Source organism: Malus sylvestris, chromosome 12 (assembly GCF_916048215.2).
Source record: "Malus sylvestris chromosome 12, drMalSylv7.2, whole genome shotgun sequence".
Classification (NCBI taxonomy): Eukaryota; Viridiplantae; Streptophyta; class Magnoliopsida; order Rosales; family Rosaceae; genus Malus; species Malus sylvestris.
Genome location: NC_062271.1, coordinates 27,999,894 through 28,013,776, shown reverse-complemented (window position 1 = coordinate 28,013,776; position 13,883 = coordinate 27,999,894). Strand labels below are relative to the sequence as shown.

The following is a 13,883-nucleotide window of genomic DNA, read 5'->3' as shown; positions in this document are numbered from 1 at the left end:
GGAGCCACGGTTATATATAAAGAGAGAGGTGTCAGCTTTACTTTGGAAAAATCCATAGCGCAACAAATAGGAGCTAAACCGATGAAACCAGGCCCGGGGTGCCTGCTTAAGACCATAGAGGGCCTTAGTGAGACGACAAACATGATGGGGATGGTGGGGATCAATGAAGCCTGGTGGTTGTGACATATACACCTCCTCTTGCAAGTGACCATGTAGAAAGGCATTCTTGACATCAAGTTGATGAAGGGGCCAATTATTCGAAACGGCAAGGCTAAGAACTGTGCGGATAGTTGCAGGTTTGACGACCGGACTGAAAGTTTCAGCATAGTCAATTCCTGGTTGTTGGTGAAATCCCTTGGCCACCAAACGAGCTTTATATCTGTCAATACTACCATCAGAATTCCTTTTAATGCGATAAACCCACTTGCAGCCCACTTTGTTTTGATGGGACGAAGGGGGAACAAGGACCCAAGTGTTGTTCTTAAGAAGAGCATTAATCTCCTCCATCATGGCAGCCCGCCATTCAGGTTTTCGATTAGCCTGTGTAAAACATGTAGGTTCATCAGTGGTAAGCGAAACGGAAAGAGCATGAGGGAGAGGATACCGAATTGAACCATCAGTCCAGGTCTTAGGTTTGCGCATGCCGGCTTTGGACCGCGTGAGCATGGGATGGGAGGGAAGCACAGGTTGTTGGGTGCGTGGTGGAGGCACGGGTTGCGGTGGAGAAGCATAAGGGGAAGGTGGGCCATCGGTGGAGGAGGGCAGAAGCCCAGTGTCATTTGGCGTTGAGGAAGGGCTCACGGAGGGCAGTGGGCTAACAGGAGGGGAGGGGACAATAGGGCAAAGAGTGAGCTCCACATAGGCAGGTGGTTGGTGGCCGAGAGCAGTGGCGAAGGGAAAGACTGCTTCGTTGAAAACAACATGGCGAGAGATATAGACACGGCCGGTGGCACGATCAATGACACACCCTGATCCGGAGGATCCAGGTGTGCTGGCCGTCACGTGGGCGTGACGTAACCATAAGCACGACACGGAAGCGTAATAACAACATATAACAACAGAAATTCAAACCAAACTCAACATAACCACATACGGACATAACCGGACGAGTTTACAAGTAACCACATAAGTTCAGAGCATAGGTTATCTGCAGTCAAGTAGGACTAAAATAAGAATACATCACCCTCAGGTGAGTCCTACATGTCCCAAATCTGTCAGAAAGCCGGAAAGGACCTCGTGAGCCAACCACCGCTAAACTAGAACCTGGAGGGGCGCAAAACAAAATGAGTGGGTCAGTAAAACAAATTAGTTTTCCAAAACATTTCATTAAAACAATTATATCCCCTCGCCGTAAAAACCTGTATACTTTCCCAGAAATATATATAACCATATAAAATCTCAAAACTTAAATCTCAAATCTTTAACATTTTCAAGAAACATGCCATGCCATAAATCAAAATATAAATCAGGTGAAATAAGGAATCAATCGGAGACCCTGCAGTTGGTCCTATACGATTAATTCAATAGCTCAAAATCCCACTAAGCCGGAGTCACCACAGTAACCTATACGGCCCTACTCTGCACATCACTCGGAACTACGTAAGGTAGTCTATACGATGAAAGGTGTAAAAATACGCTCTAGTGCTTCTCTCATCATATCATCAGCGCGCATAACTAAGGTCACCCACTAGTCGGAATCACGCCTAGTGATCTGTACGACTAGCATGTCGGAACCCTCACATGGTCTGTACGACATCCACCTACTTGGATCCAAGGCGAGCGTGCGGTGTGGTGAATAATATAAGCACTAACACCTAGGGTGCAGATTATGAGCTCAAATTATATCAACATCAACCAATTCAATGCATAAATGAACTCACCTGACTTACCTTTGCCTCCACAGCACCATGCAATATGTATGCATCATATATCAATCATATAATTCATAAACCAATCCATGATTTTCAAATAATTCTATGCATGGCATGTTCAAAACATATTTTCATATAAAACATTTTCTGGGAAAAACAGTAGTATATAGGTAATACGAAAACAAAACTGCCCACTCACTGATAAGTCGACGGGTCGTAACCCCCGTGGCGTCCCTGGATGCGGTCGTCCTCGGGATACGTCTCACCTATATGCGAAACAACTATAAAAACATTAATTTTAAGCATATCACCAATAATTCGAAATAACTTCTCATACGATGCTCAATTTTGGTATATGAATATACCACATCGACCTACTCGACGTCACGAGCGTCGAGAAATTTTTAGAAAAAATTTTTGGAAGCCCCACGCGCCCCCACGCGCCACACGTGGCACGGGTCCACGCGCTGGCCACGCGCAGCACGTGCAGCGCACGTGTCGTCTTCTTCGCAGGGCCTCGCCGGACTGGTTCTCCGGTGGCCGGACTCCGGCCGAACTCCGGCCGATTTTCAAACTCACTGTTCTCCTTCGTTTTTCACCCATTTTCTTCGTATTTTATACCAAATTGAAGCCCTAAGAGTGTACTATCACGTTGGACTAGTTTTAGGGCCTAAAAACTACGAAATCTCACCTTGCAAAAACCAAAGATTTCGGCCAAACTTGAAACCTACGATCCCGACGTCCAAAACTCTCCAACGAATGTCCCCGAGCTTCCTTAGGACCTCCTAAAGCTCACCACAAGCTTGAAATCTCCTGAAACACAACATTTTACGTTCGCATGAACAGTACCTCAAAAATGGAGGTTCGGGATCCACATGAAATCGAAGGTTTCACTTCCTAAAACTAGCACCAATGAACTCAGGACGTCAAAACGATGAAGATACATACCTTATTTGCCCCGATCCGCCAAGTTTTGAAGGGTTTTGGTGGTGGTCCGTACGATATGGGTGTGTGTGTGGGTGTGAGTTCGAGAGAGACAGAGACAGGGAAAGCACGGGGAAAGGAGAGGGAGAGAGGAAGGTCATGTGTGGTCCAAATTAATCCACACCCTCCATTTCATCCTAACCAAACATACCAAAAATCAATTTCCAATAAAATCCCATCCAACCAATGCTATTTTCAAAATAACGCTATGTACCTACGTACCTTAATGTCCAATAAGGGCAATTCTGTCATTTCACATTCCCGTCAAAAGTACCTCCGGGACGGGCTGTGACAATCTCCCCTCCTTATAGAATTTCGTCCCCGAAATTCCCATAACCAAATAAATCAATTAATACTCGTAAAATAACCTTGGGTACACCTCTCTCATCCGGTCTTCCGTCTCCCAAGTAGCTTCCTCTGCAGAATGGTTCCTCCACAACACCTTGACCAAACTCACCGTCTTGTTCCTTAGAACCTTATCTTTCCAATCCAAGATAGTGACCGGTTCCTCATCATACGTCAAATCCGGATTAATCTCTAACGGTTGAGGAGGGATCACATGAGAAGGATCAGAAATATAATGCCGAAGCATAGAGACGTGGAACACATTATGGACCTTAGATAACTCCGGAGGCAGTTCCAACCGGTAGGCAACTTCACCAACTCTTTCAATGATCACATAAGGTCCAATATATCTCGGACTTAGCTTTCCTCTTTTCCCAAATCGTACCACACCTCTCCAAGGTGACAATTTCAAGAATACCCAATCACCCACATCATACACTCGATCAGTAGTATGCCGATCCGCTAAACTCTTATGTCGATCCTGAGCTGCTTTCAGGTTTGACTTAATTACCTGAACATTTTGAGTCGTCTCATCCACGATCTCGGGGCCTTCTAATACCCGTTCACCAACCTCAGACCAACACAATGGCGTTCGACACGCCCTACCATAAAGTGCCTCGAATGGGGACATACCAATGCTCGAGTGAAAACTGTTATTATAAGCAAACTCCATTAAGTCCAGACGATCATGCCAAGAATCACCAAATTGTAATACCGAAGATCTCAACATATCTTCCAACGTCTGAATGGTCCTCTCTGATTGCCCATCAGTTTGAGGATGATAAGCTGTGCTATACAGTAATTGAGTACCCAGAGCTTCCTGAAAAGCCACCCAAAATTTAGAAGTAAACCTCGGGTCTCGATCGGAGATAATATTTACTGGGACTCCATGATACTTGACAATCTTCGAAATAAACAACTTAGCCAATTTATTCAGAGGATATTTCTCCCTCACTGGAATGAAATGCGCCGACTTGGTGAGTCGATCCATAATCACCCAAATACCATCAAATCCATTTCGCGTACGAGGAAGTTTATACACGAAATCCATGGTTATATTTTCCCATTTCCACTGGGGAACGGGAAGTGGTTGCATTCGCCCAAAGGGCTTCTTCCTTTCTGCTTTCACTTGTTGGCAAATAATACACCTACTCACATATTCTGCAATTTCTCTTTTCATACCCGGCCAATAATAAAATGGTCGAATGGTATGATACATTTTTGTTCCTCCCGGATGCATCGCATAAGCTGAACAATGTGCTTCATCCAGAATTTCCTTCTTCAATTCCTCATTATTCGGAACATACATTCTGTCTTCTTGCATGAGCATACCATCTGATTCCCGAATTCTGAGGTCTTTCTTTTTCCCTTCACTTCTTAACTGAACCAACTCCTGAATTTCTTCATCCACCATTTGAGATGCAAGTATACGCTCCACCAAAACTGGCCTGACTTGAAAACTAGCAAGAAATGCTCCACCTTGATTCTCCCACTCCAATCTTACTCCAGTTGCCCTCAGTTCAGCAAGAAGAGGAACACGACTAGCATATAGGGCATTAAGTCTACCTTGCGGTTTCCTACTCAGTGCATCCGCTACTACATTAGCACGACCTGGATGGTATTCAATAGAACAATCATAATCACTTAGCAATTCCATCCACCTTCGCTGACGAAGATTAAGATCATGCTGGGTGAATAAGTACTGAAGACTCTTATGATCAGTGAAGATCTTACACTTCTCACCATACAAATAATGTCTCCAAATTTTCAAAGCAAAAACAATTGCTGCCAATTCAAGATCGTGAGTAGGATAGTTCCTTTCATGATTTTTCAACTGCCTAGAAGCATAGGCAATCACCTTATTATGCTGCATCAAAACACATCCCAAACCATTTAATGAAGCATCACTATATATCTCAAAATTACCGCTATCGTCGGGAAGTACCAACACCGGTGCATGAGTGAGGCAATACTTCAATTGTTGAAAACTCCGCTCACAATTCTCATCCCACTCAAATTTAACATCCTTCCTGGTCAACTTTGTCAACGGTAAAGCAATCATAGAGAAATCCTGAACGAACCGTCGATAATAACCTGCTAAGCCAAGAAAGCTTCGTACCTCCGTGACGGTTCGAGGTTGCTCCCAATTCTCCACTGCTGCAATCTTTTGAGGATCAACTTGAATACCTTGAGCTGATACAACATGCCCCAAAAATGCCACTTCAGTCAACCAAAACTGACATTTACTGAACTTGGCATACAACTGATGCTCCCTTAATTTCCTTAACACCAAATTAAGGTGTCGGATATGATCTGCTTGGGACTTAGAGTATACCAGAATATCGTCAATAAAAACAATAACGAATTTATCAAGATATTTCTGGAATACCTCATTCATTAATCTCATAAAAGCTGCAGGTGCATTAGTCAACCCAAACGGCATAACCGAAAATTCATAATGTCCGTACCGAGTTCGGAAAGCTGTCTTAGGTACGTCATCTTCTTTAATCTTCAATTGATAATACCCAGATCTCAAATCAATCTTAGAAAATACACACGCACCTTTCAGCTGATCGAACAAATCATCAATGCGAGGCAATGGATAACGGTTTTTAATCGTTACCCGGTTCAATTGTCTATAATCAATACACAATCGAAAAGTTCCATCCTTCTTCCTCACAAATAATACTGGGGCACCCCAAGGTGAAGAACTAGGTTGAATAAAACCTTTATCAAGTAATTCTTGCAACTGGATTTTTAATTCCCTCAACTCAGCAGGAGCCATTCTATAAGGAGTCAGAGATATATGGTCTGTACCTGGAAGCAAATCAATAGAGAATTCCACCTCCCTGTCTGGTGGTAATCCCGGCAAATCATCAGGGAATACATCCGGATAATGTCTGACCACACCAACTTCTTCTATACTAGTAGAAGCAACATCATTTAATACCACATGTGCCAAATATCCCTGACAACCCTTCGATAATAATTTCCTCGCCCTTATGGCAGAAATAACTCCATGTCTCACCCCACTTCTCTCGCTCACAAAAGTAACCTCGGGTAATCCAGGACGATAAAAAGTAACTGATTTACCATAACAATCAATATGGGCACGATTATGGTGTAACCAATCGGCCCCTAAAATCACATCAAAATCCACAATATCTAACGGAATAAGATCAGCGGACATAATCACGCCCTCAACCATCACTGGACACCCCAGATACACACTATCCACAATACATTTATCTCCTCTAGGCATGGCAAACTCTAAATCAAATCCTAGAGGTGAAGGGTGAGGTTGGGTTATTTGAGCAAACGTATGAGAAATCACAGAGTGCGTAGCACCACAATCAATCAAAACCTTAGCAAAATGACCAAGAACATTCAACGTACCCATAATCAAGTCTGGATGGTTCTGAGCCTCCTGCAAAGAAATATGATTAATTCGCCCCTGAGCCTGCTGTCGTCCACCTCGGCCTCTATTGCCCTGATTACCTCGTCCCCGAGGATTACGTCCCTGGCCTGGTTGACTAGGCTGCCTGGATGATCCTGCACCACCAGTAGCAATTTCCCCCTGACGGGGCTGGCCTCCCTGATGCCACTGCGATCCACCAGCTGGCATAGAGGAATAAGATGAATAACCTCCAAAATCCTGAGAATATCCAGCCTGAGAGTAAGGCTCCTGGGAATACTGATAAGGTCCGGGAGCATACGGAGCAGCATCCCCCTGATAGTGGTAAGCACCACCACGACTCGGCTGGCCATAACCACCCGGTCCCAAACTCTGCTGAACTGGTGCTGGAGGTGGTATAGTGGTCTGATGTGGTCTCTGTTGACCCTGGGGGCACTGAGAAGCCCGATGTCCCATCTGCCCACACGTAAAGCAGGCACCAGTACCTCTCCTACACTCACCATGGTGACGGAAGTTACAACGGCGGCACCATGGAGCGCCAGATCCACCAGCATCCCTCTGACCCTGAAATCTGGGTCCACCAGAAAATCTTCCACCACCTCTCCTCGGGCCAGTAAAACTATATCCCCCACTAGAAGAACTCGAACTCACTCCACTCTTCTTAAAATTCTGAGTCTGTCGAGGTCCCGGAATAGAAATACCCTTACCTTTGTCATTCTTCTTCTGACCCTCATTCTTGTCCTCGTCATCCTCACTGTCAGGAAGATTATCAGAGTCCTCCATCCTAACCAGAATCTCGAAATACTCATGATAATCAGCGCAGGGGAGTGCATTGGCAAAGGTACGCCACTTCTTCTTAGATCCCAACTTGAAACGTCGAAGCATCTCTCCCTGATTACCAGCTATATCAGTGTCATAACGAGACAAATCAGTAAACTTTCTATAATACTCATGTGCCGACATATTTCTCTGTTTCAACCTGGTGAATTCCTGCTTCTTACGGTCAATATACTCAGGAGGGACAAATCTCTTCATAAAATGCTCTTTGAACACTTTCCAGTCGGCTGCCGTCTCAGGTGACATATACCTAGCCTGATTCATCCACCATGCTGCTGGTTCACGACCCAGAAACCAAGTGGTGGTCTCCACCCACCTATTAGCAGGGAGATTCCCCTGACTCTGCATCACCTGGAAGGTTTTCTCAATATGATCAAGCCATTTCTCTGCCCCCTCATGACTTTCATTACCCATAAACCGATCTAACTTCAAGTTGTACATGGTCTCCAGAGGTGTCCTCGGAGGAGGGGGAGGACGAATCACATTCTGTAAAGCCTGGGCCATCGCTTCCCCTAACTGAGTAATATCCGGGAAATTAGGTTCAGAAGTACGGCGGGACTCTCTACGCTCTCTACGAGGCGGCATGATTCTGACAGAAAACATCAAAAGATCGTTAAGACATTAACAAATTTACAGGACTGCAACCTAGGCTCTGATACCAAACTGACACACCCTGATCCGGAGGATCCAGGTGTGCTGGCCGTCACGTGGGCGTGACGTAACCATAAGCACGACACGGAAGCGTAATAACAACATATAACAACAGAAAGTCAAACCAAACTCAACATAACCACATACGGACATAACCGGACGAGTTTACAAGTAACCACATAAGTTCAGAGCATAGGTTATCTGCAGTCAAGTAGGACTAAAATAAGAATACATCACCCTCAGGTGAGTCCTACATGTCCCAAATCTGTCAGAAAGCCGGAAAGGACCTCGTGAGCCAACCACCGCTAAACTAGAACCTGGAGGGGCGCAAAACAAAATGAGTGGGTCAGTAAAACAAATTAGTTTTCCAAAACATTTCATTAAAACAATTATATCCCCTCGCCGTAAAAACCTGTATACTTTCCCAGAAATATATATAACCATATAAAATCTCAAAACTTAAATCTCAAATCTTTAACATTTTCAAGAAACATGCCATGCCATAAATCAAAATATAAATCAGGTGAAATAAGGAATCAATCGGAGACCCTGCAGTTGGTCCTATACGATTAATTCAATAGCTCAAAATCCCACTAAGCCGGAGTCACCACAGTGACCTATACGGCCCTACTCTGCACATCACTCGGAACTACGTAAGGTAGTCTATACGATGAAAGGTGTAAAAATACGCTCTAGTGCTTCTCTCATCATATCATCAGCGCGCATAACTAAGGTCACCCACTAGTCGGAATCACGCCTAGTGATCTGTACGACTAGCATGTCGGAACCCTCACATGGTCTGTACGACATCCACCTACTTGGATCCAAGGCGAGCGTGCGGTGTGGTGAATAATATAAGCACTAACACCTAGGGTGCAGATTATGAGCTCAAATTATATCAACATCAACCAATTCAATGCATAAATGAACTCACCTGACTTACCTTTGCCTCCACAGCACCATGCAATATGTATGCATCATATATCAATCATATAATTCATAAACCAATCCATGATTTTCAAATAATTCTATGCATGGCATGTTCAAAACATATTTTCATATAAAACATTTTCTGGGAAAAACAGTAGTATATAGGTAATACGAAAACAAAACTGCCCACTCACTGATAAGTCGACGGGTCGTAACCCCCGTGGCGTCCCTGGATGCGGTCGTCCTCGGGATACGTCTCACCTATATGCGAAACAACTATAAAAACATTAATTTTAAGCATATCACCAATAATTCGAAATAACTTCTCATACGATGCTCAATTTTGGTATATGAATATACCACATCGACCTACTCGACGTCACGAGCGTCGAGAAATTTTTAGAAAAAATTTTTGGAAGCCCCACGCGCCCCCACGCGCCACACGTGGCACGGGTCCACGCGCTGGCCACGCGCAGCACGTGCAGCGCACGTGTCGTCTTCTTCGCAGGGCCTCGCCGGACTGGTTCTCCGGTGGCCGGACTCCGGCCGAACTCCGGCCGATTTTCAAACTCACTGTTCTCCTTCGTTTTTCACCCATTTTCTTCGTATTTTATACCAAATTGAAGCCCTAAGAGTGTACTATCACGTTGGACTAGTTTTAGGGCCTAAAAACTACGAAATCTCACCTTGCAAAAACCAAAGATTTCGGCCAAACTTGAAACCTACGATCCCGACGTCCAAAACTCTCCAACGAATGTCCCCGAGCTTCCTTAGGACCTCCTAAAGCTCACCACAAGCTTGAAATCTCCTGAAACACAACATTTTACGTTCGCATGAACAGTACCTCAAAAATGGAGGTTCGGGATCCACATGAAATCGAAGGTTTCACTTCCTAAAACTAGCACCAATGAACTCAGGACGTCAAAACGATGAAGATACATACCTTATTTGCCCCGATCCGCCAAGTTTTGAAGGGTTTTGGTGGTGGTCCGTACGATATGGGTGTGTGTGTGGGTGTGAGTTCGAGAGAGACAGAGACAGGGAAAGCACGGGGAAAGGAGAGGGAGAGAGGAAGGTCATGTGTGGTCCAAATTAATCCACACCCTCCATTTCATCCTAACCAAACATACCAAAAATCAATTTCCAATAAAATCCCATCCAACCAATGCTATTTTCAAAATAACGCTATGTACCTACGTACCTTAATGTCCAATAAGGGCAATTCTGTCATTTCACATTCCCGTCAAAAGTACCTCCGGGACGAGCTGTGACAATCAAGGCACCTGTAACCTTTATGAGAAGCACTGTAACCCACAAAAACACACTCAAGAAAGCGAGGCATTAGTTTGTCGGGAACATAATTCCGAAGATATGGAAAACACATACATCCAAAGGTACGTAAGTGGGAGTACACAGGGGGCCGACCAAAAAGAAGTGTGTGGGGGGTAGACCAGTTGAGGGTAGAGGTGGGGAGAAGGTTGATGAGATGAACGGACGTGAGCGCAGCTTCAACCCACAAGGTGAGTGGGGCATGAGCTGCGGTAAGCAATGTGCGGGTCATATCAGCAATATGACGATGCTTACGCTCAGCGAGGCCATTTTGCTGGGGTGTGTGGGGACAGGAAATACGGTGTTGGATACCGAGATGACGAAGGAATGCTGTAAAGGAGTGGTTGACATATTCAGTGCCTCCATCACTTTGAAAATATTTAATGGAGACGTTGAAAAGATTTTTGGCCATAGCAACAAAAGTTTGGAAATGGGTGAAGACCTCAGATTTCTGTCTCATGGGATAAATCCATGAATAGCGAGAGTAATCATCAGTGAACAATACGTAATAACGAAAACCAGAAATAGAAGTAGTAGTGGACATCCAAACATCAGAATGTACTATAAAAAATGGGGTAGTAGCCCTTGCATTATTCAATTGAAAAGGAAGTTGTGTAGACTTGCCTAAAGCACAACTTTTACAAAAAAGATGGGAAGAAAAAGACTTAGAACCTAGACTAGAGCTGAGACGAGACAAAACAGAGGACGAAGGGTGACCGAGACGTTGGTGCCAGAGGTTGGAGGATGACGCAGCAAGGGCTTGGGGTGATGAGAGCGACAAAGGATAAAGGTCATCTCTACAGGGGCCCTGAAATAATAAGGAACCAGTGTGTAAGTCATAAATGCGGTAAAAAGAAGGAAAGAAGCAAAGGACGACGTTGTTATCATGGGTAAAACGTGCAACAGACAAGAGATTCTTACGTAAAGACGGAACAAGAAAAACATTGCGAAGACTAAACGGAATAGAGTTGAGAGAAATAGGAATTGTACCAGTGGATGTAATGTTTAGAGAATCACCATTACCCAACTGAACGGAAGTAGGACCACGATAAGGCTGGGGGTGAGAGAGAGCATTGGGATCGCCCGTCATGTGATGGGTAGCGCCGGTGTCAGGAAACCAAGTGGTGGGATCCGGATAGTGGACCACCTGAGAGCCCGCAAAGGGAGGGAAGGAGTCGGGGCCGCCATAACGATGTGGGCACTGAGTAGCACTATGCTGTGAAGTGGAGCAAGTTGGGCACCAAGGGCCGGGACCCAACAAACCAGAAGTGGGGCCACCAGGGAAACCACACGGGCCAGGCCAGTGAGTCAGAGCAGGTGCGTCGAACCATGGTTGCTGAGAGGTAGGAGGAGGAGGCCCATTCCAATTTTAGTGGTTACGGGAAATTTGGTTTCTGCTAGAACGCCAGTTAGAAGAAGAACGCTGCTGGCCGCCGGAGTGACGCTGGGAACGACCATTCCAGTTTCCAGTGCGAGGGCCAGATGACTGAGATGGAGCACGGGGTTGGTGGGTGGTGATGAGAGCAGTTTGAGAAGCAGCAGGAGCGGGGGAGATGCGCAGAGTTTGAAGGTCAAAAGCTTCAATTTTGGAGGTCAATTCCTCAAAGGTAGGAAGAGGGGTGACATTGATGATAGCAGTGGTAAGGGTAAGGTAGTCAGATCCAAGGCCACGAAGAACAGCGGTGATGAAGTCTTCAGGATCAACGGGACGACCGATAGCAGCAAGTTTGTTAGCAAGAGATTTAGCATGCTGAAGATAGTCAGCAATAGGGCGAGATCCTTTGGAAAGATCAAGCAGTTGGTAACGCAGGGCAGCGGAGTTGAGAACAGAACCGTGGGCGAAGCGCCGTTGAAGACAAGCCCATACGGCTTGAGCAGAGTCATGGCCTACAGTAAGAGCAAGGACAGGTTCTGTCAAGGTGGCGGTGATATAGCTGACGACTAACTGATCGTGTTGGTACCATTGGGCGAAAGCGGGGTTGGGAATGATGGAGGTAGTAATCACGGAAGAACTATCTGAGTCAGAAGCGGCAGAAGAAGGGGTGGGAGTAACGGTGAGGGTGGTCGGTGGAGGTGGGTGGGAGCCATCAACAAACTTCCACAGATCATGACCCACAAGAAAGGGCTTGATCTGACGAAGCCAGGTTAGGTAATTGGAGTCATTAAGTTTAAGAAATTGGGCAATAGCAGGGCCAGGAAGCGGGGAGGTAAAGGACATGATGGGAAGCAGGATCGAAAAGGGTGGTTAAACCGGGGAAAGGGATGATACCATGTAGAAATATAAAAACTGTAAGACTATAATATTAATGGAAGTTGTACTTTTCATTAGTAATCACTGAGTATAAATACACAAAGTCTGTAAGGTTTACAGAGAGTCCTAATGGGACTGGTTAACTCGTAATACAAGTTCTGTTGGGATTACAAAACTCCAAGATAAGATAGGAGATAATCATGCTAACTATGACGAGAGGAAGACGTGGAGGAGTCTCTGCTAACAAGTTCCAATCAAGTTCCTCAAAAAGAAATCGTCACCAACTAGCGGAAAATCTGATACCACTCCTGAAAAAACCTGCTAGGTTGCTATATTTTAAACATGGCTTCCTTTTTTCCTCTACAGTTATTTTGATATATATTTAATATCCATCTAACTGTATTATTTTCTCTCTTTTTCCTAGCTTGCTTGCTTAAGGATGAACGATGCAGTGGCAAAACTCTATCTCCGATACTGAAACGCATTAACCGTTTTTTGTCAATATGTATCAAACAATATTGCTAATATTTGCCTGCCATGTAAATGTCTCTCTGGTCTGGACTTCATAATATTTTTTGCATGTACATAAACCAGCATTCATTAATTTTTTGTATGTAAATGCTGGTTCCACTTGAGAGGTAGATGCAAGTGGTAGAATCCAATCAATCACTGTATTATTTTTTGTCTATATGTAAGGAAACAGGTTTTAATCCTTTGTATCTGGATTGTACAAATTTAATATTTTATGTATAAACCACTTCCAACATCTTTGTTTACGGTGATGTAAATATTGTGTGATCTACTTTTTACATCTCTTCAACAGAGTGTTGCACAGAATTTCCACAACTACACTCATTTTGAACTTAGTTTGGAGCAACATTCAGTATACCTTTCTTTTACAGTCAGTTTCATTCGTTTATATTTGAATCAACAATTTTTTTACGGATAATGATTCTTCCAACTGCTCATAAATTGATTCTTTTATTTTTGTTGCAGTTTCGAGCGTTGATCTATTGAACAAACAATACGTCAATCAGCAATGTGGATTTTTCTCAACATATGACCATCAAATCTTCGTATGTCTTTCATCATATTTCCTCCCTTACAATTATAGAACTGTTATGTTTCTCATTATAATAATGCATTGAAAACAATATTTACATTTCTCTGTATCCAATCCTTGCTGATAAACTAATTCTTTGTTCAAAACTTGAACCATAAATGTTGTGACCTATTTCTCTGTATACAATTCATAGAACTGTTAAGTTTT

General features: G+C 44.2%; 1 protein-coding gene across 1 annotated transcript; it reads right to left on the bottom strand.

The window, feature by feature from the left end:
• Nucleotides 1-961: 961 nt before the first annotated feature.
• Nucleotides 962-10,293, bottom strand: LOC126592327 (uncharacterized). Its single transcript, XM_050258026.1, has 13 exons — nt 10,235-10,293; nt 9,977-10,149; nt 9,720-9,841; nt 9,228-9,294; nt 8,358-8,420; nt 6,699-8,041; nt 6,329-6,410; nt 4,575-6,229; nt 4,081-4,427; nt 2,820-3,702; nt 2,563-2,684; nt 2,071-2,152; nt 962-1,263 (listed from the first exon to the last, which is right to left on the bottom strand). The coding sequence occupies exons 6-10, from the start codon at nt 8,035-8,037 to the stop codon at nt 3,205-3,207; spliced, it is 3,921 nt and encodes a 1,306-aa protein (XP_050113983.1). The 5' UTR covers nt 8,038-8,041; nt 8,358-8,420; nt 9,228-9,294; nt 9,720-9,841; nt 9,977-10,149; nt 10,235-10,293; the 3' UTR covers nt 962-1,263; nt 2,071-2,152; nt 2,563-2,684; nt 2,820-3,204.
• Nucleotides 10,294-13,883: the final 3,590 nt, after the last annotated feature.

Bases quoted from the DNA above. Each gene is read 5' to 3' on its own strand.
- LOC126592327 (XM_050258026.1), bottom strand. From the start codon at position 8,037: ATGCCGCCTCGTAGAGAGCGTAGAGAGTCCCGCCGTACTTCTGAACCT. The intron at 6,411-6,698 runs GTAATCAGGGCA...TGGGGTGTCCAG, and splicing joins ACGTAATCCTCGGGGACGAG to TGATGGTTGAGGGCGTGATT. The intron at 3,703-4,080 runs GTAAATATTATC...CAGGTAATTAAG, and splicing joins TCAAGTATCATGGAGTCCCA to TCAAACCTGAAAGCAGCTCA.